We start from the raw sequence: 22,805 nt of genomic DNA, 5'->3' as shown, positions 1-22,805 counted from the left end.
AGTAGTAGGATATAAGGAAGATAAGATAAGAGTAAAAGATTCTTCAAAAATAATTAATCTGATGAAATTCATGTATGTAAATAATTTGATGCAAACTAATTTAAATGTTCAGCTGTTTTGATCTCTGGTCATCTGGTGTAGCATCAAGGGAAATCAAGTACCATTGCTGGATCATTCATGAACTGATCCAATGCATGACTTCATAAAACATCATATTCACTTTTTTATTTGATTGCATTTCAGCTCTACTGGCACTCTGAGGGATGATGGGGTTGTATTCAATTGCACGTTCTGTAACATTTTTAACAGTATATCCTGATAATCTCACAGATTTCATTTATCTTACAAAAGCAGAGAAAGTGTTAAAAATGGAGACAGAGAGCTAGATATTTATTTTTTCTACAAAACACTGTCACCCAAACATTGTCATGCTTTGTTATGATAAATAAAATCAAGGATTCACAAGAGAAAATGAAGCAATAGTGTGTGTGTGTGTGTGTCTGTGTGTGTGTGTGTGTGTGTGTGTGTGTTGTATGGCTGTGGAGCAGTAAATACTAGTGGGTGTTTAGGGGGACAAATGTTAAAGAAAGCTGGACAGAGAGTCAAACATCTTCAAATGAAAGCCCTTGATCTCAGAGTTATGAAGACTGAAATAAGGATTTGTCATTATTATACTACACTCATGGAGGAAAACAGTCTTCCGGTGAGACGCTTTGTCTTGAGACTCCGCACCCAGGATTGCTGGTTAAATCAGTAAATGTCCATTCAACAAGCTTAACACACGCCGTAGCTCAACACCGTGTACATACTGTATGTTCTGAGCTGGCCGACTGAAACAGCGTATAAAGTCAGGTGTACAAACAGTGACACTCAACAACCACAATTTGTAGCGTCCGATATGTAAGGACTTGGGGTCATTAAATGCCTCACAGTCACCTGACCAGGTGGGAGGTTAACCAGTATATAATGATGGGCTGAAAGATCGCAGTGGCCACGGTGATGTAAAGACGGAACTGAGGCTTGGCACCAGATCCGGTCCCCATGGTGTCCGAGGAGAGAGACGGCAGGATCTTCATTTTCAAAGATCGAACCTGAGGAGGTTGAGACGGATGCTTACAGGCTGAAACAGCACATAAACCACAAAGACTGACTGTATCTAAAACCAATGCTCGTTTTTAAAAGCGATACCTTTATAAATGCTTTGGGTGTATTAATATAACGCCTTGATGCTCGTCAAAATACTCACGATGAAGAACATAAGGGCACAGGAGGACCAGGCAAGAGCCACAAAATAACCATCACTGCCAAACAGTAAGCCACAGAACACCGTGAAGATCATCCTACAGGGAAGATACAGACACATGTTTTATAAGAAACAACTTCCAATGTATGTGGCCTCAAAGTTAAACTGCTGGTAATGAATGACTCATTTATGTAGAGATTCATCCAATATTTACCCGACATATTTGTATCCACTGTAGGCGATGAGATCGAACGTTGAGAGATCAGTGTGTACTGTCAGCAGATACAAACTCAACAGCATCACCAACACCTCGATGACGATCCACACCAGGGCCGTGCTGGCACACAGACCGAGCACCTCTGGACTGAACCTGCACATGAACACAACACAACGGTTTAGCAAAAGGGGATTTGACCTGAAAACATTTGCCACAAAGTCAAAAAACGCGAGTTACTCACCTTTTCTGAATGCCGAGGGCCATTCCAGCCAGTAAGATGTAGGTAATGAAAGCCATGGCTAAAAGATGAAGAGTATGTTACTGCAGGTACAGCTGTGTGTCTACATGTGACTGACTTACACAAACATGCATGTTGTCAATACAGAAACAATACCACTGAACAGGCCAAACGGACTTTACTCAGCATATTTGACTCAACCGTGGCCGAATGCCAGCTGCACACGTCAACATAAGGAGTGTGAGGATCCCACACTTTTTCCTTCTCCTACTGGAGCCTGAGGACTCTTCTGTGCTCCATTTTAGGTTTGAGGATTTTAGAACGTTCCGGTTTCAGGTGTTTTCTTAAATCGACACATCACACAACTTTTTTGACATTGCTGGATTAACTAAGAAGCAGGTACCGTCACGCAATACGTCAATGGAAGGCAATGGAATGCTTTTCCCTCTGGGGTAGGGTGAGGCCCATTTACGCACCCTCTCTCTATTCAACTGCGTTTAATTCGGCTGCATCAGGCCCAAAATGAAGAGTTGGTGGGACATAAATGAGTGAAAACATGTATGGACTTTCAGACGCTCAGATCTACTCACAGGGTATGTAAAGATCAGGGGCGTTCACATCCTGTCTGGGAGTCAGTGGAGTGTCCCGATGGTAACGAACTTCCCAGTCCTGAAAGAAAGGCAGAGACACGGTAAAACCACAACGTAACAAAGGGATAACTGGGGTGGCACAGAGCCTAAAGCTGTATAAGATATTAGAGGAAGCCCTATGCTTACATGGGGCAACAGTATAGATGTTTATGTTCATGAAAAGTAATAGAAAATTCCAATAATACAGGGGAAACTAAATGATGACACTTGTGTATGATTTAGAACTCGGGACCTAGGAGTAAATATTACAAATCTAACATGTTCTTTATAATGTTCTTTATTACACTCTGTGTTTAACAGCCGGCGCAGCATTTTCACAGCTGTCAGCATTAACCAATACCCACCTATCAGGTACATCAAGCTCCCTTAAGCAACAAGTGCAATCCATCTGTGACGGCTGTGTGACTGTGGGCTTAATCAGAGCGTTCAGACTCTGTGCAGCTCCTTCATTATCAGGGCACAAGATGTTTGGAGTGTTGATTTAGTTTCCAATCTGGGTGACTTGGGACTGTGGGAAGAAGCTGAGCCCAGTTTGCTGATACGTCCACTCTCTTTGTGAAGTTCATAAACAAAGCTCTGATATTTGCTGAAGGAGTGATTAGAGTCTGATCATCTTATGTGTATGCTGTGAGTTTGATAAGGGGTTGAAGTTATGATACCAGATTAAGTTATCATGTCATTAACTCTTCATATCCTTCTGAACTACGATACGCGGCCAAAGCATGACGACGGGACTGAACGGCTCAGATTACCTGATGTGTATATGGGAACATGAGGAGCATGAGTTTCTTCATCACATATCTGGTGTCGACAGCGAAGAAATACTTCAGTTTGTTCACGGACATGAATCTGCTGATCTGAAAGGCAGAAAAAAAAGGGGCACGCGTTCATTTCACACATCAGAACTTCAAATCTTGGAGGTGAGTCACAATAATCCACCCTGGGCCTCAGCACAGTGTGTGTATGCTGTGAACCAAATACCTATCAAAGCGGAAAATCCCGTAGAACAACTCTGAGCGACGTGCCTTTCACGGGTAACACACCTATTTCATGTGGAAACTTACTGAAAATCTTCGAATTACTTAATGGGGCGATCCAGAGACTTTTATTTTGATGGTAGAAGTGTCGGCTTGCTGTCACATCTGTCCGCTAATGACTGTCCAGCTGTGAGTGAAGCTCTGTATGTGGCTGAGAGAGATTTGGTGTGCGCGCACACACACACACACACACACACACACACACACACACACACACACACACACACACACACACACACACACACACACACACACACACACACACACACACACACACACACACACACACACACACACACACACACACACACACACACACACACACACACACACACACACACAGTAGCGGTATAGGATAAGATTCCATTTCCCCTTTCCGATGTCTCTGAATGCAACTATAACACGTAACCTGGCGCATTACTGGGTTCACCGTCTCCACCACCGTGACTCAAACACCTGCTGTGTGTCGGAGGGGAGAACAATGAGAACCTGTTCTTCCTCACCTCTTTGTTTACCATATCCTTTCCTTGGTTGGCTAAGGAGGAGCCATACATCACTGCAGCGTTGGCCATGGGGTCAGCAAACAGATTGTTGACTCCCGACCCTCCTTGCATGCCACCCGAGGGTCCTGCCATGTCGTACCCGGGAGTGTAGTATCCTTGGCTGTTGACTGGTGGTGCTGCACCGCTGGTGTCGTCAAACAGGAGAGACTCTGCGGGAGGAGGCGCGCCACGTGCTCGCTGCTTGGCTGCAGAGGACAGAGACAGTCTAAATGTGGGGGTTATCTGAAGTAGCTTCACTTTGACGCCCTGCTCAACAGCTGCTGTAAAACTAAATACACTTAATATCAATCTGACTGGTCAATCTGGTTGATCCCATCACTTAAGAGCTCTGAGTCTTGCTGATGTGTTGTGTTGTGATGTGATAGGTGATCTAAAATAAGACGCACAAGCAAGGGACTCAAGTTCAGGTTCTAACACAGCGACTGCACTTCAAAGCATGCGTGTCCTGTCTGCAGTGTTATATAGTAGGTAATAGTTGTTCCCTGATCATCTTTAATAGAGGAAAACACAAAACATTCACATCATATGAACCCGGGACAATGTTTGTGCTCCATGGAACCAGCAGCTCCTTAAATCTGAACCCTCAATCTCATTTAGTGTGACCATTATTAAGATTAGATACATTTTGAGCCTTAACATGAGACTTTTGAAGTGTAGTTACTCCACAAGAGTCACTTAAACTACTGTAAGTCTGACCTTTTATCTTATCTTATCTCAACAGCCACAATATATACACAACAGCAACAGTTTAATGGGAGAAGCCTCAAGTCTTGCTTTATTACGAACTTCACTGATCTAACAAATAAGTTGGTAGCTTCTGTGTTGTTCATTCTTCTACTTACTTGCACGGTATCCCTGATGTGGCAGGTCCATTGTAACTTACACGTTACACGTTAGCTTGCAATAAAACAAACAAAGAACTGTTTAATCCCTTTGAAAGCTTTTGTTGTTTTAATAAAATTTAAAGCGTCTAAACGCTGTAGCAGCGTCAAGTCAACAGTTAGTTAGCGTTGACTAGTACTTACATGCTAACAGCGGCTGTCTGGCCAGCGACAGTGTAAACTTGGCATATGCTAATGCTAACCACTTGTGCTAGCAGGTAACGTCAGTCAAAGAGACGTTCTAATACAATAACATGACAGTTTACGTCGCTAAGATGGCAGACACGCATTCAACGAAGCTCCACACACACCGAAAGAGGAGTATTATTATAATAAAGAAGACAAGACAAACAAGCACGGCGGCCACTTACCTCCTCAGCTAACGTCGGTAGCTAGCTACGTGGCTATCGGAGTGTTTCGCTCCCACCCATCCACGGTGGTTGGTTCACTTTCCTGCCTGCGTGGCACAAACGGTGACACGATTTGACCACGGATGACCAGAGCAGCTACCAGAGACAGCTGCGTACACTGACTGATTACTTATTTGTTACAATATATAGGAATGTAAGTGGGTAAGAGTATGCACTTCTGCAGATTCTGCACTTTCAACAAACCACCGTTATTTAAATATGTACATTTAATTTACTACTACCGTAATAATAATAATAACAAATAATATTCATATTCATATTAAAAAATAATAATTTGTTCAAAGTGCCAAATGTGCTCTTTGATTCTTACATGTGAGTTTTGTTTGTGTTGAAAATTACACTAAAAATAACGCTTGACCTGACGGTGGCGCTGTAATAACCACTTCATATTTTGGCCTATAGCTTTTGAATCCCAAGTTATTTAATCAAAATATATTAGTTGTCTTCGTTTTTTGTATTTTATACTGTTTTGATGTAATCCGTTCATCCAAAAGTATTCATCAATTAATTAATCTACTGTAACCAAACTTTTTGGACATATGCAGTCATTACCTATGCAAAAAATAAAAATATATAAATCAATCCAGCATACGGTGGCGCTATCACAACAACAATTCATTAACAGGGGCAATAACTTTGGAAATGGACATGGTAGAATCAAAAGCTTGTTTGTTCGGCAGTGGAGCAAAGGCGGTGTCCACTTTTGAGTCAATAACCTGTTTTATATATTTCATAATTGAGTGAATGAGTCATAATGAACTACGGAGCTTTGGTGGAGGTATTTGCTCTCTGTGTGCCTTCTAGTTTTCTCTGTTTTTGAGTCCTGGAAGTAAGAACTTTCTTCAAACAAGTGAAACAGTCGCATGCAAACAATCAAAATGCTTTACAGGCCCACACAAAACAAATTCTGACAGCACAGTGAGATTTCACAGTGAGCGTTCAGGCTAAGTGTAAATATCAACTTCTAGACAAATTTAACAAACAGTGGCCATTAGACTTATCAAAGTGCGTCAGGAAACACATACAGTATGTCAGCATTACCTCACCGGAGTGATAATGAGCATAATCTTTGCACTGGCCTGTTCATAACTGCACTTTACAATCAGTAACCTAGTCTCAGTTCTTTCTTTGGTAGGATCGAGCCTCCCAAAGCTACAGAGAAAATACAGTTCTTACATTTGATGCCAAGAAGTAAAACCAGACGCTGTTCTTAGGCCTTTTTCTCTAACAAGACTATTACTTAATGCAGTGACAGTTGCCCCAGGAATGTACTCTTGCTCTTCAATGGGCAGCAAAACGCAATTGAACTAAACTGGCATCGTTCTGAACACCCACTATACCCACAAAAGCTTGTAAATGTAAGTGTGTGCAGTACAAGGACGCTGTTGGGGAAGTATCTGTGTGTCTGTGTGCACATCGATTGGTGTGTGGGATGTGGGTGTGGGTGTGGGTGCATGTGGTATGGTGTGTGCGAGTGTGGGTGGATGTGTGGGTGGATGTGAGTGGTTTTGCGGATTCATGTTGAGATTTTTGGAGTGAGTAAGTTGCATTGGAATCTTGTAAACTTCCTCCTTCCCCTCCTCTCCCTTTTGGAGGGAAAGAGAGCATGTACACACTCCTCCCGGGTGTAAAAGTGTAAAAACATGAAACAAAGAAACAGTTTACTCAAAAGGGCTTTGTTTGCTACTCATAAACAAGATACCAGACACGGAGCAAGCTGATGAATGAAAGTGCAATAGGGGACAGGGCAACATGTTGTGACATGTCGATTGAAGCATATCAAGTATGTCATCATCACATACCTGAGGCTTTAGTCATCTGACACTCACCTTCAGCCAATATTCCCTTTATTTGATACTGTCATCCCAAAGGACAAAAACCCATCCTGGGTATTGTTGTAATGTGAAACATGACGCCACGCTCAAATGGGCTGATGAGCAACAGGTACAGGCCAAACAAAATGTGGAGCTCCTGGCAGTTTCAGTTTTCAGTAACTGCCCTGCCGGCTGGTTTTGATCGATTATGAACAGACCAAGGCCAGTACAAACTCTAAATAGATAGTTGTATGACCTGTATTTTCATTTTTCAGCTCTAGCATTTGTGTTCTTTTGATGTCGCCTGTTACAGTCTTTGCAATCAAATTAGCAGCTCTTTTAACAATTGGCCGTCTACTTCCCAGGAGACGTGTACACCGTAACATGAGAACATTTGTGCAGCAGTCAGCTAGCAGGAGTCAGCCCATGCCGGGAACTGTGTCCTTGGAGAGTGCAAGGTCAGCAGCTGTTGTGACAGACCGAGCTTACTAAATCTTCACCATCCATCATATATCTCCTAGGTGCCATGTTGTGCTTTAATGTCAAAAAGAGCCGTTGAAGCGGATGGTGAGATAATACAGCAGTGTTGTGCCAATAGACTGACTCATCTCCACAGGCATGCGCTTATTGAAGTGGTTTGTGAAGTGAGAGTGACTGCCAAATACCTCAGCAAAAGCAGGCCCACCAGCATGTTTGCTCACACTTCATCATTTATTTCAGAACCATTCCTGTAGTTTAGCTGACAAACTCTTTAATTTGTTTAGTAATCAATGTATAAGACTATTACAAAGGTAGTTCCATCTGTTTTCTTGCTGTTATACTGAATATCATTATTTTAAAAAATCACCATCACCACACCCTCCTTACCCTCACCCTCCTGCCTTGATAGAAGCATTCAGCTTCTGTATTCTGTACATGTATCAGATTGTGACTGTAATAAACTTGTTTTTGATAAGTTTTTCCTGATCACAGCAGTTGAAATTATATCCATTATTAAATCCAAATATCAGTTCTCCAAAAATCATTAGCAAAGGTGAAAAAAGTCGCGTCATTTCAATTTGTTGGTATACAATTTTGTAATTTCCATTAAATCTATATTAAAAGGACTTGTTGTTTTTCCATTTTTTTCTCCTCAAATGCAATTGAAGGAGTTCGTCTACTTCAATGTGTCACTGTCGTACTATGGAAAACGATACATGACAGTGCTGGGAAGTGTTGTCCTCCTACAGGCCATGAGGTGAACTGCACACTGAGCCTGAGGAATCCCTTTTTCTCTCAGGAGGAAACTCTCACCATATATGGTCATTTACGTCATGGCACGTGGCCGATGTCGTGCGAGACTCCAGCCAGCACTATTTCCAGTAAGTAGAGAGGGGCGTGGACAACGTATAGTCTCGCTTTAAGGGTTTATAACCTTACAATCGTTCCCAGACTTTGGCTTCAAGCTTCATGACTAAGGACAGCTGGATGTACTAAAACTTCATTCGGAACTTTTCGCACTATTAGAAAACAAACCTTCGCTGTATTCCCTTCCTCGTCCCCCCTGTAGGACGCACCAGTTTGGACTCTACCGATTTACCGCAATAAGGTGGGTTTACCCCACGTTTGAATTAACAGACGGGACTCATTCTGAAAGTCAGTTTAGAGAGAGATCCGTACAGGATATACTTTCCCTTCACCTGGTAACTATTTAAACAGAAAAGATGTTTCGAAACTTTGGGAGTCAAGGACGAGGCAACCCGCCGTACACTGACAGCGACACCGGCTCTCCTCTCCCGGTGTCCCTGGGAAGCACCAGCACCTCCACTACACAACAGGAGCAGGTAGGAGTGACTTTTCCTCAAGTTTATACAAGGACATCCCGGTCAAAGCTGTATAAATATGTACAAATAGGAATATTATCTAAAACTCACAATTAAAATTCAATTTAAAAGTTATTCATTTAAGTTTACAATGAAGTATAGAATGCCTGTAAACTGTAAACTGTAACCTGTAATTCTCACTTTGTAATGTAATTTATGTGTATGCTTACTACTCATTTAACTACTTGTGAATAATACAAAATGTATGGTTACATATTAATATGTCATATTTCATCATATGAATTTCATTTTTGTTTTACTTTGCATTTAGAGCTTAGAAACCAACAGACATTATTATTCATTTACTCACCTCTTCCCCTAACTCTGATTTTACAGAAATTTACCATGGCTGGTAGCAATCAATTTGTGCCCAGTCTCAATGCCATTACAACCAACCAAGACCTTCAGTGGCTGGTCCAGCCCTCCCTCATGCATCCACCAGGGCCCTCACGATCTCCAAGACCTCCTTACCCGACCCTCCAAGGGGCCCGGCCCCTGACTCACCCACAAGCCTACTTTCTTCGACCAGCAGTAATAAGAGGGTCCACAAACACTACTTCAACTAGACGCAGAACCGATGATCATGTATGAGCCTGAATCTTTCTAATGTCATTTACTGTCAGAAACAGGATTTGAGAGGTCATTGACTGATGCAGGGTGTGAGGTGTGGATTATGTGTCAATAGTGTGTAATATCCTGTTATACTCTGTGACAAGTTGTGTAATTTCCCTTAAACACACATCAGGATTATCCTATTAGTTAATTATTTAAATTAGTTTCTATTCTAAGACCATTTAAAGGATGTTGAGTCCCTGGAGGCCACAGAGCTCTGTTAATGCTCTCTATGCTGTTTACTTTGACTCCATGTTGACACAGTTGACTTATCATCCATGACACTATTTGCAAAGTTATGTTGTTGCTGTTAGCATAGGACTGTTACACGCCAGACAAGATAACAGAGATGTGTTATTGACCTAGTTCAACATTGCTTTAGATCATTGAACTAAAACAGACAGTATCAGGCACTATCATCACGTTCTTCACCACTGCAGTATCACTTTTTTTCAGTTTCATCATACACATGTTGGCACATATCCTCATCAGAGTTGTAATTTCATGGTACAGGAAGTAGACTATCATGTGACTCATAGGTGGTAAGTCATTCTCAATGACTCACACCTGAGTCACCCCAAGTGCATGAGTGTGACTCATCGCCACCCTAAAGGGCGGGAAATATTGGATCAACTGTAATTATTCAGCGAGGAGTTGAAAGAAATTTGAGTTTGGCTGTTACAAAGACACAAAAACTCACACTCCTCCAATTCATCCAGCCTACGTCAATGAATGCCTGTAGTGACTAAGTGCAGACACATGGTGGTAGTATTTGCCCTGTTGACTCACATCTCTGTACCATTGTTGCTGTAAACATAAATAATCAAACTCCAGACATGAACTGGGTTATAGACACGTTTGAATTTTTTTAAGGATTCATCTAGCTGACTCTTTCTTATATTTGTGCCTCCTTTTCTCATCAGTTATCCACAGAAGAGATGGAGAGACGCAGAGTCAGGAGAGAGCGAAATAAACTGGCAGCAGCAAAATGTCGCAATCGCCGCCGGGAGCTCACAGACACGCTGCAAAATGTGAGTGAACATTGTAGAAATGTCAGATATGTCAGAAATGTGCCTCAGTCTGTTATGGGAGAATTCACACTTCTGTCTTTTCTTTCACTTTTCTCTTGGATAGGAGACTGACCTGCTGGAAGATGAAAAGTCAAACTTGCAGAAGGAAATAGCTGATCTTGAGAAGCAGAAAGACAAGCTTGAGCTGGTCCTGGAGGCCCACCGTCCCATTTGTAAAATAGAGGACTCTGATTCTGATTCTGACCCAAACACTGCACTCTCCGCATTGGTGGCCATCAAAGTGGAGGATTCCAGCCGGCCTGGGCCTTCAAAGAAGACGCCACCAAAGCTGCAGAAGCCCAAACCGAAGATAATGATCCCTACCAAGCCTGTGACATCATCTGCTGTTACCTCTGAATCAGAGTCACTCCACACTCCAGTTCTCCCATCTACTCCTTCTCTCACCCCGTTCACAGCTAGTCTGGTTTTCACTTATCCCTCTGAGGCTGGGCCCTCCATCTCTTCCCATGCTTCCATGCACCACACCAGTGCCCTGCAGGCTCAGCGCCCTCAGCCCTGCGGGGTAGCTCATCGCCGCAGCAGCAGCAGTGGTGACCAATCGGATCACTCTCTGCACTCGCCAACAATCCTCACTCTGTGATTGACAGCGCTGAAGTCCTGGAAAACACTAATGTTCAGAGGAGAAAGGTGTGGAAAAGGTGATGGCACTAAAGTGATGATTTCAATAACATTTCAAAAAGAAAAATAGTTCAAGCTGTTTGCATCTGCTTCATTTCAACGTTTTTAGACAGTCGATTCAGTACTTAGATATTATACATATGCATTTAATGTCATCATTAGCATATGGTTGTTACACTCTTTATATTTCAAATTACTATATAGCTCCTCTATTTTTATTTAGAGATATTATAAGATAGCATAAGAAGTATGTTTGAGGGAAGGGAAGATTTATGAATTATGAAAGAACTGCATGCAAAATGTATTGTTTTATGAATGAAACCAGCTTTCTTGAAATAATTGTGATAACTCCAACTAAAAAGGGATTAATTCTGATAACTTAATGAAATAATACAGTATATATACATACTACATGATGCTATGTTACATTTTGTAAGCATCCTCACTTTTGAAAAGAGTTTAACATAAATAATAGTTCTTATTTTTCTATGAATCTTTTAAGAATCATAATATTGTCTGATTATTAACCACTGAGGCTGGGCCGTAGGAGTTAATATAGATTGTATAATCTTGTATTTATTCTTGAGAGTGTAATATATTTTTGGTAATGTTTGAACTGTTTTGGTGGGCAGTGCCTTACTCTGATCTCTTGTCAAAGCTGTGCTATTTCAGAGACAATAAAGCAGATTGATAACAGTGTGAATTCTGTCCCGTATTGTTGCTGTAAAAACACACACACAAATGTTGTACACATTCCACACAGATGGGTGGGGGGGCTGGAGCCGATCCCATCAATCTGGGGTGAGAGGCAGGATACACCCTAGATAGGAACCCAGTCTACTGCAGAGCCGAGGAGCTCTAATGCTTGCTGCATTCATACTGACAATGTGCTCTGAGTTATTCCATTTGCCAGAAATTAGATGAATCTACACACATGACTCATAGGTGATCAAATTAATAGAGCTAGAATGACAGCTTCAGACAGAGAGAGGATCAGTCTATGCTGTACTCAGAGGTGTGTAGAACTGTGGTATTACCCTCTATAGATCTGCAGGCTCTTCATCCAAAAATACAATTTAAGGACATCCATAAATTCCAGCTGTATGACATAGAAAGGAGCATCTATCAAGCGCAGACTGTCAACTATTCAAATTTTGTGTCGTGGAACTGCTGTTTCTGCAAAGTCACAGAGACAAGAAAGGCCAGAAGACAACAAAGTGTCAAAGCCACTGTATTTAAAGCTCTTCAATGCACTATGAGCATAGCCCACCAAGAAACAACTAACGACAAAGCAAACTTTTCCAATCCATGTGCATTATGTACGACTTAAAACTGAAGTTGTTAGTAATGCTAGTTAATACATAGAAATCAGAATAAAGTAGGGCAAAAGATAACAGTATGCCAAATGTTACAGGGTAAACACAAAGCATGAATTACAGAAGAAAGCTGACTCTTAACTAACTTAAACAAACTCTGTATTATAGTGGTGATATGCTAATTGAACATCAACAACTACAACAATGTCATAAAAAATAATGCAATACAAGTGAATTAAACCAGTCCATCTCTCTGGCGGCCATAAATATAAATCATTACATAATCATTGTAGACTTTCCAGTTTGGTACAAAATTTCCAGTTGGGTAAAAAACGTGTCTGACACTTCAGCTGTAAGAGGTCCAAGGATTTCCGGCTCATCATGTCTGATCAAGCTAAACTAGTGCGTGTGATGGCGGGAGCACATGAACACACCAGCCACACCCACAGTAAAGCCAACGGGCCCCGAACCAGACTGACTAACAGGCTTGTACAAATTGTAATAATCACCATGCACGTATGGCACTCCGATCCTGTCCTGAGGAAGAGAATGCATAAACTATTACACATTATTGGGCATCTAACAAAAGCAAATATCAAATTCTTATTCATATACTTATCACAACTTCAATTATTCTCAGTGCTATTGGAAATCGGTGGACTAATATGGCTCAAAACTGGATTGAAACAAATCTTTAGATCAGTGATTTAAAGATCCGTGATAGCGTTTTCCAGTGCAATATACAAAAAGGCTTCTACCAGTGTAGGCTAGTCCAGTGCATGAGATAAAATTATATGTGACCCACTTTTTTGATCCCATTTTGTCCCACAACACACCACTGAAAAAGGAGAATTGTCCAAAACAATAGACTCATTAGAAAAACTATGTAAAATGTAGATACATCATTACTTGGTAAACACCTATTAAATGTCTCTGTAAGTCCTGAAAAGATTGAAAGTCAAGTCAAAACCTATTGGCACACAAACCTTGCAGCACTCACAGATGCCTTTGTGCCAGCAGATCCCTAATTGTGTTGACTGGCAAAGCTTAAACATGCTCCTGTGTGCCTTCACTCAAGCTTATAAGGCTCCTTCACTGCAGTCAGGAGCCCCCATGGGTGCTGATCTAAACCTGCACCCCCTCAGTCATCAGGGGAGCACACCAAGTGAAGCTGGTCTGGACTCCCGACGCTGCCTGTGCTGGAGCTTCCATCGCCGAGGTCCCGGGCCACCATACAGGGCAGGTTGAGCTCGGTCGACCCGCCTGGGCTGGAGTCGCTCCTGCTGACGCATTCCTCCTCCAGGACCAGACACAGCTCCTTCAGGTCCAGGTTCTCCTTCACCAGACCGTCCTGCATGCGCTCCAGGTCGGCCAGCTTTTTCAAGTACCCGCCCAGGTCCTCCCGCATCACTTTGGCTGCGTGATGCCCGAACAGCTGCCATTCCCTGGCCAGCTTCTTCACTTTGAGCCGGTCGTCGTCGAGGAAGCAGCAGAGATCTCTCAGCTCCCCGTTCTCCTCCTGCAGGCGTTGATTGATGACCTTCAGTTCCCTGATCTCCAGGAGGTGTCCCTGGAGCTGCTTATTCACCTCTTTGATCAGCCTTCCGCGCTGGATGAGGGCTGATATTTTATCGGACTCCTCTTTACGCAGCCGGCTCACCAGCTCCTCTTTGGAACACGCCAGCAGATCCTCGTCAGACATCTTTGACAGTTCTCTGTTCAAGATCTCACCGTCGCTACCCATTGCTAATAACAATAACAAACCTAAAAACTACCTGAGAAATCTACAAAAAACAACAACAACGCAGAGGTGCACTTATCCAGGATGCTCAACACAGCACCGAGTCATCACACACACGCATACTCGCCCTGTTTCTCTCAGATGTCATGGAGCTCAGCAGCCCATCGGAGGCCAAATCAAAGCCAAACCATGTGATATCTTTATTTAGACGATTTTCCTCCGGGCGCGCAGATTTCAGATCTGTTTTGCAACGCATCCGTTGTTTTTCTCTCTCTGTGAATAACGCCGTAATGAGGTCGTGTATGAAAACGCAATGCAAACCCCCATTAATGTCAATCTATCATCCTATCAGAAACAGCAGGCTGTTCGCCAAAGGCCTCCGGGAAAGATGCCTGTCCTTATTTTACCTCCTCCCCGGGTGTTTTTAGAGGCAGCTGCCCCTCTGTAGGCTGATCTGTTCTGTATGAAGGCTACACAGGGCCCGGTCAACCTGCAGGTTTTAATCCAGTAGGTTTGAAACGCACACCCTGCAGATGTTATGGTGTTTGCATCGGCTGTTTCGGCGGTGCGCCCCTCCTCTCGGCTCGGTGAACTCCGTGTCCGCTCGGCAGCAGCCAGCAGCTTTACGAACGATTCGTCGCTTGAATTAAAAAAGACAAGTAAAACGGAATCCAGTCTCCAAATAGAACGTCTCGCCGTCCCTCATCCCCGGGAGCTGAGCCGTTACCACAACAATGTCCGCCTCTGCCACTTTCACGGAGCGCCGAGCCGCGTCAAGCGCGAGGATTGTCGGATGTGAGTACCGCCTTCAAAACAAAAGCACCGTGTAAACGAGGTCTACAAACGAGCAAGCGCTGCATAAAAATATGCTTTGGCAACGTACATCCTTCTACAGCACAATATGTGCAAGATGTAAGCGTTGTTTTCGCTTCAATTGGTTGCAGATTACTCGCACACATTTCAACACAACCGTATTTGTGCAAAATGCGAGTTTTATTTTGACTGATTTAAGCGGAAGTTTTTACTTTTTAATCCGGAATTTTGTGGTTTCCTGTGGGTTTTCAATTGCTGTTCCATATATCCGATTTATGGCATAAGGTCGTTTTACAAAACTGATGAACAGGCAAAATACAACCGAATCGACCTGTTCTTTTATCCCGTTAAACCGATCTGCAGTGAGACAAATCAGAGGGTTTCTTATGATGGAGATGAGCTAAACACGATCTGTGAATTTGTGCGCCTCCATTTGAATTCAAAACAAGCTTTGACGCACGTTGTACCTCTATCTGCTTTGTAAAAACAAATGCGAGTGAGGACACGTTGTAAAGGAAAAATGTAGGAAAGGCCTGTGTTGAGCCACTTCCTTAGTGGTTTTCTTTCCAGTATCCATTTGGATGACATCATATCCTCAATAAGCAAAAACAATGTGACATTATCTTTACCATAACCTCGGAGACATTCAGCTGTTTTTACGTCATAGGTGAGGGATAACACAACCAGCTGGAACCTCCTTTTTTCCAGCTCACTGCAATATAAGATACAGTAAACAAGTATAGGTGGAGATATATGAATCTCCCGTGTGTGTGCGTGTGTGTGTTCTAGTGGCTGTGGTGGGTTCTTTAGAAAAACACAAGCGGAAAGTGTGACTGCAGGCTTTTTTCCATGGGTTTATGCTGAGGCATTCAGCCACATCCTTCCGCTCCCTGTCCCACCTCCATTGTTTCACTGAGGCCATCACAATGTGGGGTGTTAACCAAGCAAGGGGAGAGCTGGGGACAGAGTCAGGGTGTCGTGAGGTTAGAAATGACGCTGTCGGTGTGTGTGTGTGAGAGAGTGAGTGTGTAGGGGGGAAATCGAGATCTGACAAAAACACAAGTTGACTGAATCATTCCCCTCTGATGTGGCTGTGAGAGTCAGAGAGGCAGGGCAGGGGAGAGGGACTTACACGGATTTATTTAGATAAATCGCCGGAGGTAAAGAGCATCCGCATCCGCAAACACACAAACACACACACACACGCGCGCGCACACACACACACAGGGCAAAAGATCAACACAGAGCCTGGTGCGGTTGAAATTTCAGTCTTCATCATAGTTAATGGACAGTAAAACGTCTACACGCCCACTTTAAAATAGCCTTTTTTTGTTTATGTAAACCTAGGAGTCCTGTCATGTTGGACAATTTCCACCATTGATGTTAACCATAAATCAAGTTTATGATTTCCTATTGGTTCTCCTGGTTGAATTGGAGATCCATGTTCTAAAAGGTGCTTACAAAGTGGGAATTTATCATGGATAAGTGAGGATTAGGAATGGTGAAATAAGGGATTTCAAAAGCACTGGAATCACTTTGTCATCCATTAAAGGGGACATGGCCTAGAACAGGATGTCTGAAAGGAAAACCTACAGCAACATCAAAGCAGCCAAGACAATTCCTGTCAGGAACAGGCACTCCACAGGTACAAATCCCTGACTGCAATCTCATTCCAAACAGGGAAATGACCCAAAGAGGACGCTCCACAGGTTGTAAAGTAAAGTGGATAAGCACTGATATTATCAGTACCTGTCCTGAAAGAATAGATGCAGTAATAAAAGCAAAATACCTTTCCACTCAGTATGCACAGTGGATGTTTGCACAATCATGCAACCAGGATCCTGTTGTTTTATTTTTATTTTTTTCATTCTTTTCCCTAATGTCATCAGTTTTTCATTTTAATCTTACTGTTTGAAAAGACAAGCAACAATGTTTCTAGACTTTTCTTTTAAGACGTCTTTATATGTCCTGTAGTCCTGTTGTAGGGGAATAGTTAAGTCATTACATCTGTCTTCCTATAGGTCCAGCTATGCAGTACATTGGGCTTTATTATCTGTTAATCTCAGTCATTCACCGCATCACTGCAGCCTATACTTTAAGCCTGTAATTTCTGCTGAACAACTACACTGCAATTTTGTCTTTACCTGTAAAGATTATATCACACACACACACCAGCCTGACAATCACCTTCTTTCTCTCCTATTGCAATAATGATAAGACAGTAGTGGGTAAGTGCAGGGGATGTGAAGCCCTGTATAACCTACAATTTTTGAGGTTAGTCCCGGTTGTTTGTGTTCACTCATTATATGAAAAAGAAATATATCTTATAATATTTGTCATCAAAATGAAAAATATAATATGCATGTAGAAGTTTCCGATACATAAGCCCTCATTTGTTCTATAACGTGCTCTCTAATACCATTAACGTCTGAAACTGTTAGGGATACAGTATCAACTTTTACAAAACAAATATACTGTATAAATATACTGCATATAAACAATCTAATAATATATTAGAAGATTAAAACATGAAACGGACCATAAAGTCTTAAGATAAGGTTTTGAAAACAGATTTTCACCTGAAAGTGAAGAAGGAAAATCGAATTGAATTAAAGTTTAGGTATGAACGTCATTTCCCAGCTATTAAAATAAAGTAAAAAAAAAAAAAAAAAAAAGATAAGATAAGATAAGATGATAGATAGATAGATAGATAGATAGATAGATAGATAGATAGATAGATAGATAGATAGATAGATAGATAGATGGATAGATAGATAGATAGATAGATAGATAGATAGATAGATAGTGTAGTAGATGAGAAGTTCCTTTTAAGCGTTTCCTCCTACGTCACGAGACCGGAAGTACGCGTTCCATGACTGCTGTTGTTGACAAGCGCGGCCATAGCAATATTGATTCAAAGTAGATATTCGTGTTTTTAAGACGAATTAAATAACCGGAGCCTGTTAACGCCGCCTCGTTGTGTGGCCATGTTAGTTAAGTCTTAACCAAACCGTCTGTGATATCTGTATTAAGTGTGTTTCCACGGACGCTTGTGTTTGCGGCGCAGCTAGCATGAGAGGCTAGTGCTAAATGGAGGAGGTTAGCTGGTGTGCAGTAATGGACGTTACAGCTCAGCTCAGTCTGTAGGGGTTAAAGAAGTATTTGTCGGGTTAACGTGTAAGCTCGGTGCTCTAAAGCTGCTTGGGACTACGCCGAAAACAAGGTAACACGTCTGCCTGTAAACCGTCTGTAGCAGCGGTGTTACGACGTGAGCTAGAGTAGAACATGAAGCTGTCAAGACACGTCCTGACTCTGACTCTTACCTGTTCACAGATGGCGGTGGAGCTGGATGTGTTCGTGGGTAACACCACCATCATGGACGAGGAGGTCTACCAGCTCTGGTTGGATGGATACACTGGTATGGAGCCCGCCACATGAGTCTCCTCACTCACACACACACACTCCACACACTCCTCACTCCACACAGACACTCCATTTAATGATTAATACGTGTGTTTACACAGAGACCACAGACCTGCTTTGTTAGTGTTGTTCTTCTGGGTTTCACCGGAACAAAAACTACCATCTAAAACACAATATAACAAATGATAACACATTTATATTTGTATACTGAATCTTTTTGTATCTTAAGTACAGAAATAGCTTCAACTTTGAGAGCTTTGTTGCCTTTTTATGATGAATTACTTTCTTTAAACCAATGAACACGGCATAGTTGTGTTCATAGTTGTAGACAGTCTTGATTAACACACACACACACACACTCACACAGTTCATCTGAGCGATTATGTTGTCGTTACTTTCTTTGCAAACAATCACATTCGAGGCGGTCAATGAATGCTGCAGTGTCTCTCTGAAAGCAGAATGTGCCGTTCCTGAGAGAACTATGTCCCGTGTTTGCACAATCACAGCGTAGGTGGTTCTCGCACTTTAATACAGCATGTGCCAATAATAAGCAGTGTGACAGAACGCTGCTGATTGCACAACAGCAGTCACAGCGTCACAAACGAATCGATCACAGGCACTGGCAAGGTACAAAATATGTCACTTTGCACGTATCACTGCATTTCACCTTCACTTCCTAGTAACAAACTGTGCAGATGTCTATCCAGTGCTTTGTTCACACCACACTGGTAGTTTCTGATGCCATCGTATTCATTAAACCCTCCTAAAATGTGTCTGATTGATCCACTCCCACAGTGAACGATGCGGTGAAGGTCCGGATGGAAGGAGGAGTGCTGGAGGATTACGATGCGAGTGCAGATGTTCTGCTGAGCGACACCATGGACCAGTACAGAACATTCCAGATGTGCGAGCGTCTGTTGTACAGTCCGGCCAAACTAGCCAACCAGCTGCTGTTCCAGATCCCACCTCACCGACAAACCATGCTCATTGAGAGGTGAGATAACGCCGCTCTGATTTATTTACATGTGATGAAGGATTTCTGCCTCCTGCTCTTATTCCCATTTAGGCCCGTTTTTGCTCTTTGTTGACTTCTTGATTGCTTGATCTCTCCTCTTGTAGGTATTACGCCTTTGATGATAAATTTGTCCGCGAGGTCCTGGGAAAGAAACTCTCAAAGGGAACCAAGAAAGATCTGGACGACATCGGCGCAAAGGCGGCCGTGACGCTGAAGAGCTGCAGGCGACAGGTAAGAAGACGGATCAGTGTGTAGCCAGGGCCGTTACTCTACGCACATCAGATCTGGAGTCATGTTTTGTTTTAGTTAGTTTGTATTTATGTGTTCGCAAAGTTCTGTTTCAAGAAGAACCTGAATCATTTTGTAAACTATTTGGATCAAACGCTTTGGCGGTGTTTTTCTTGCCGTCAGGTTTATTACAGAGTTATGAGTGGAAAACGCCCCGGCTGAATTTACTGATGCAGGTTTTTATAAATCACAGCCATGAAATATTAATACACAAATCCCCCTGTGGTTCCATTTCAGTTTGACAACTTCAAGCGTGTGTTCAAAGTTGTGGAAGAGCTAAAGGGACCCCTGGTGGAGAACATCCGACAGCATTTCCTTCTGTCTGACAAGCTTGCAAGGTAAACGGTTGGCAGAAGAGAACGAGCCTTTCTGTGTCCTGGTTTGTGTTATACAGTGCAGAAATTGCTCCAAATAAAAGAATGTTGTGTTTTAGGATGATTTACTTTGCAATTGTGCTCTTTCTGACAAAACGGAGCTTGGAAAGCTGGTTGTTAATAGCGACCTTAAAACCAAATCTCAGTTTAATAGTCTTGACTTTTTTGTCGGCGTCTTTAACACCCACCCCGCGCCCCCCTCCCCCCTCCTGCTCATTCCAGGGATTATGCCGCCATTGTTTTCTTTGCAAACAATCGCTTTGAGACGGGGAAAAGAAAGCTGCACTATCTCACTTTCCAGGACTTTGCTTTCTGTGCCGGGCAACTCATCAACAACTGGACGGTTGGCGCCGTTGGTGAGCACTTCGTGTTATTTCTTTTGGCCGTCGCGCCGCGTGTGTGCTGAGATTTATCACATTTGTAATTGATGATGTAAGCCAGTGTAGTACTGATGTGTAGTTTGAGTGTTGCACAGTAATGAAGCAAAAGCCACAACTGTGAAAAAAAGAACATGAAGAAACAAGCTGCGTTTGCTAGATAAACACGGCGAAAGGTGAAATGATCCAGGTGTGTTTGCAGAGTTAATAGAGCACAGATAGAGCAGAGAGTCTGTCAGTGAGGCCCGCTGACCACCAGAGGTCCTGCAGGGCTCGTTCAACGTAGAGCGGTAGTTTACAGAAATATAGATGTACACTGATTTGTAAAATGACAAATGCATAAGTGTTTGAAGAGGAGAGAGTGAGTGATGATAACATATAAGTGTAAAGTGAGATTGTGACCAGGTCTGACTGAGCTTTCATCGCCAGACAACATGGTGGAGGACATGGACGTGGATCTGGATAAGGAGTTTTTGCAAGAGCTGAAAGAGCTGAAGATTTTGATCACAGACAAGGACCTGCTGGATCAACACAAGAGGTGAGAACACACACTTAGACAAGACATACACCGGCTCGCAAATCTGTTGTGTTTGTGGACTTTTCCTTATTTGCCAATGTGTGTGTGTGTGTGTGTGTGTGTGTGTGTGTGTGTTTGCTCTGCTCAGTCTGGTGTGTACAGCTCTGAGGGGAAAGACCAAAGTGTATAATGAGATGGAGGCCAACTTCAAGGTCAGACTCATTACATAAGAGATCAGGAACTGTTTCCGTAAAAGATCGTTTTTAAAGCGCCTGCACAGTTTCATAATCGCTGATTTCACACTTTTCTTTTCCCCGTCACAGAATCTTTCCAGAGGCCTCGTCAACATTGCGGCAAAATTAACCAACACAAAAGATGTCAGAGATTTCTTCATCGATCTGGTAGAAAAGGTGCGTGTGCGTGTGTGTGCGCGCGTGTGTGTTTCTAGTGTAATACAGTAGTTCCTGTTTTCCAGAGTGTCGTAAGCAGAGCGGCCATATAACCCCACCCTCCCCCCTCCTTTCTCTCCTCTGCTTCCTCAGTTTATTGAGCCGTGCCGCTCGGACCGGTGGACGGCCGGGGACATGAGGCTGTACCTCACCCACTACACCAACTCGGCCCACATACTGGACACGTTCAAGTGAGTCACTGTGCTCCCCTGTCTCGCCGAGCCTTATCGCGTCTGATATTGATTCCCACAGGGGGGGCGACCCATTCTAAAAACAAACCCGGCTGTAATGCGGCCAAGCGCTGTGGGTAAAGCGCTCTCCGGCTCAGTCAGGGTATATTCTTTGGCACGCACTTAATGCCTCTCATGCATCCAAGTTTAATTTGGTATGTGGAAGTGCTTCAGAGCGATATTGACGTCTCCCCCCCCCCGTCCTGCCAGTGGGTCTGTCTCCTTATTTTCTGCCTCTTGATTTCTTAAACTGTAGTTACCTTGTCTCTCACGCAGCCGCTCTGGAATGTAGTTAAAGGTTTACACAGCTCCTGCACCACGACACGGTTAACAAAGAGATATTCATAAAGAGACCCCCCCACTCCCCACCCCCCAATTACACCCAGCCAACAAAGATTGCTTCATTTGCTCACTTCAACCGGATTTCATAATAACACTTTATTTACACTCTCTCTCTCTCTCCCTGTCTCTCTCTCTCTCTTGCTCCTCAGACATCAGGTTGTGTGGGACAGATACATGGGCGTCATCAAAAGCTGTATCTTCAAAATGTATCACGACTGAACGGTTTTCTCTCCGGCTCGCCCCCGTCTTTTCCTTGGCTCCGCCCTCCCTCGGTCAGTTTTCCGTCTCTCTCTCTCCCCCCCCCACGCGCCGGAGCCGTTATCTGGCCTCCCCTCGGCCTGAGCTCTCTCTCTCTCATTTCTTCGTGACCGAATCCTACGTCTCACGCCCCGTTTCCGCCGTCAGAACTCTGTGTGCACTCCTGGCCTCCCCTGTGCAGTGTCTTGTACATTTGCCTGTAAATAAAAATGAACTTATTTACATCAAAATGTCATTCTGTTTTATATTATTGCTTTTAATCAGCTGTGTTATATGGAACAGATGTTTCTCTTACACCATTCCAGAGGCGGAATTATCTGATCCCGTTTGTTGGATTGAGATTAGAGACGCAGGAGGAGATAGAAATCAAAGCTGAAGTGAAGCTGGCAAGTTGCGCTCAAAGCC

General features: G+C 43.0%; 4 protein-coding genes across 5 annotated transcripts; 2 read left to right on the top strand and 2 right to left on the bottom strand.

Annotated features, from left to right (window-relative positions):
• Nucleotides 1-210: 210 nt before the first annotated feature.
• yif1a (Yip1 interacting factor homolog A (S. cerevisiae)) lies at nt 211-18,540 on the bottom strand. The gene is made up of 10 exons (XM_076159640.1): nt 18,451-18,540; nt 5,201-5,286; nt 4,791-4,845; nt 3,889-4,133; nt 3,101-3,205; nt 2,289-2,367; nt 1,702-1,759; nt 1,458-1,613; nt 1,247-1,340; nt 211-1,091 (listed from the first exon to the last, which is right to left on the bottom strand). Exons 3-10 carry the CDS (start codon nt 4,819-4,821, stop codon nt 933-935), a joined length of 927 nt encoding a protein of 308 aa, XP_076015755.1. The 5' UTR covers nt 4,822-4,845; nt 5,201-5,286; nt 18,451-18,540; the 3' UTR covers nt 211-932.
• fosl1a (FOS like 1, AP-1 transcription factor subunit a) lies at nt 8,471-11,960 on the top strand. The gene is made up of 5 exons (XM_076159668.1): nt 8,471-8,662; nt 8,773-8,897; nt 9,273-9,521; nt 10,472-10,579; nt 10,683-11,960. The coding sequence occupies exons 2-5, from the start codon at nt 8,778-8,780 to the stop codon at nt 11,217-11,219; spliced, it is 1,014 nt and encodes a 337-aa protein (XP_076015783.1). The 5' UTR covers nt 8,471-8,662; nt 8,773-8,777; the 3' UTR covers nt 11,220-11,960.
• ccdc85b (coiled-coil domain containing 85B) lies at nt 12,473-18,528 on the bottom strand. The gene is made up of 2 exons (XM_076159641.1): nt 18,451-18,528; nt 12,473-16,083 (listed from the first exon to the last, which is right to left on the bottom strand). Exon 2 carries the CDS (start codon nt 14,315-14,317, stop codon nt 13,715-13,717), a length of 603 nt encoding a protein of 200 aa, XP_076015756.1. The 5' UTR covers nt 14,318-16,083; nt 18,451-18,528; the 3' UTR covers nt 12,473-13,714.
• On the top strand, nt 17,969-22,634 carry fibpa (fibroblast growth factor (acidic) intracellular binding protein a). Of its 2 annotated transcripts, none has more exons than XM_076159638.1 (11): nt 17,969-18,350; nt 18,461-18,545; nt 19,346-19,544; nt 19,670-19,796; nt 20,091-20,191; nt 20,450-20,583; nt 21,010-21,142; nt 21,270-21,333; nt 21,445-21,531; nt 21,664-21,761; nt 22,292-22,634. In XM_076159638.1, the coding sequence occupies exons 2-11, from the start codon at nt 18,461-18,463 to the stop codon at nt 22,359-22,361; spliced, it is 1,098 nt and encodes a 365-aa protein (XP_076015753.1). In that variant the 5' UTR covers nt 17,969-18,350; the 3' UTR covers nt 22,362-22,634. The 2 variants fall into 2 exon arrangements, with proteins under 2 accessions (XP_076015753.1, XP_076015754.1); XM_076159639.1 differs by having other exon boundaries at nt 21,034-21,142; nt 22,292-22,630.
• Nucleotides 22,635-22,805: the final 171 nt, after the last annotated feature.

This window comes from Genypterus blacodes, unplaced genomic scaffold, assembly GCF_046128005.1.
Source record: "Genypterus blacodes isolate CSIRO-AG114 ecotype Tasmania unplaced genomic scaffold, CSIRO-AGI_Gbla_v1 ptg000098l_1, whole genome shotgun sequence".
In the NCBI taxonomy this organism is placed as follows: Eukaryota; Metazoa; Chordata; class Actinopteri; order Ophidiiformes; family Ophidiidae; genus Genypterus; species Genypterus blacodes.
Note: the sequence above shows the minus strand (reverse complement) of the source record. Positions and strands in the feature narration are given on the sequence as shown.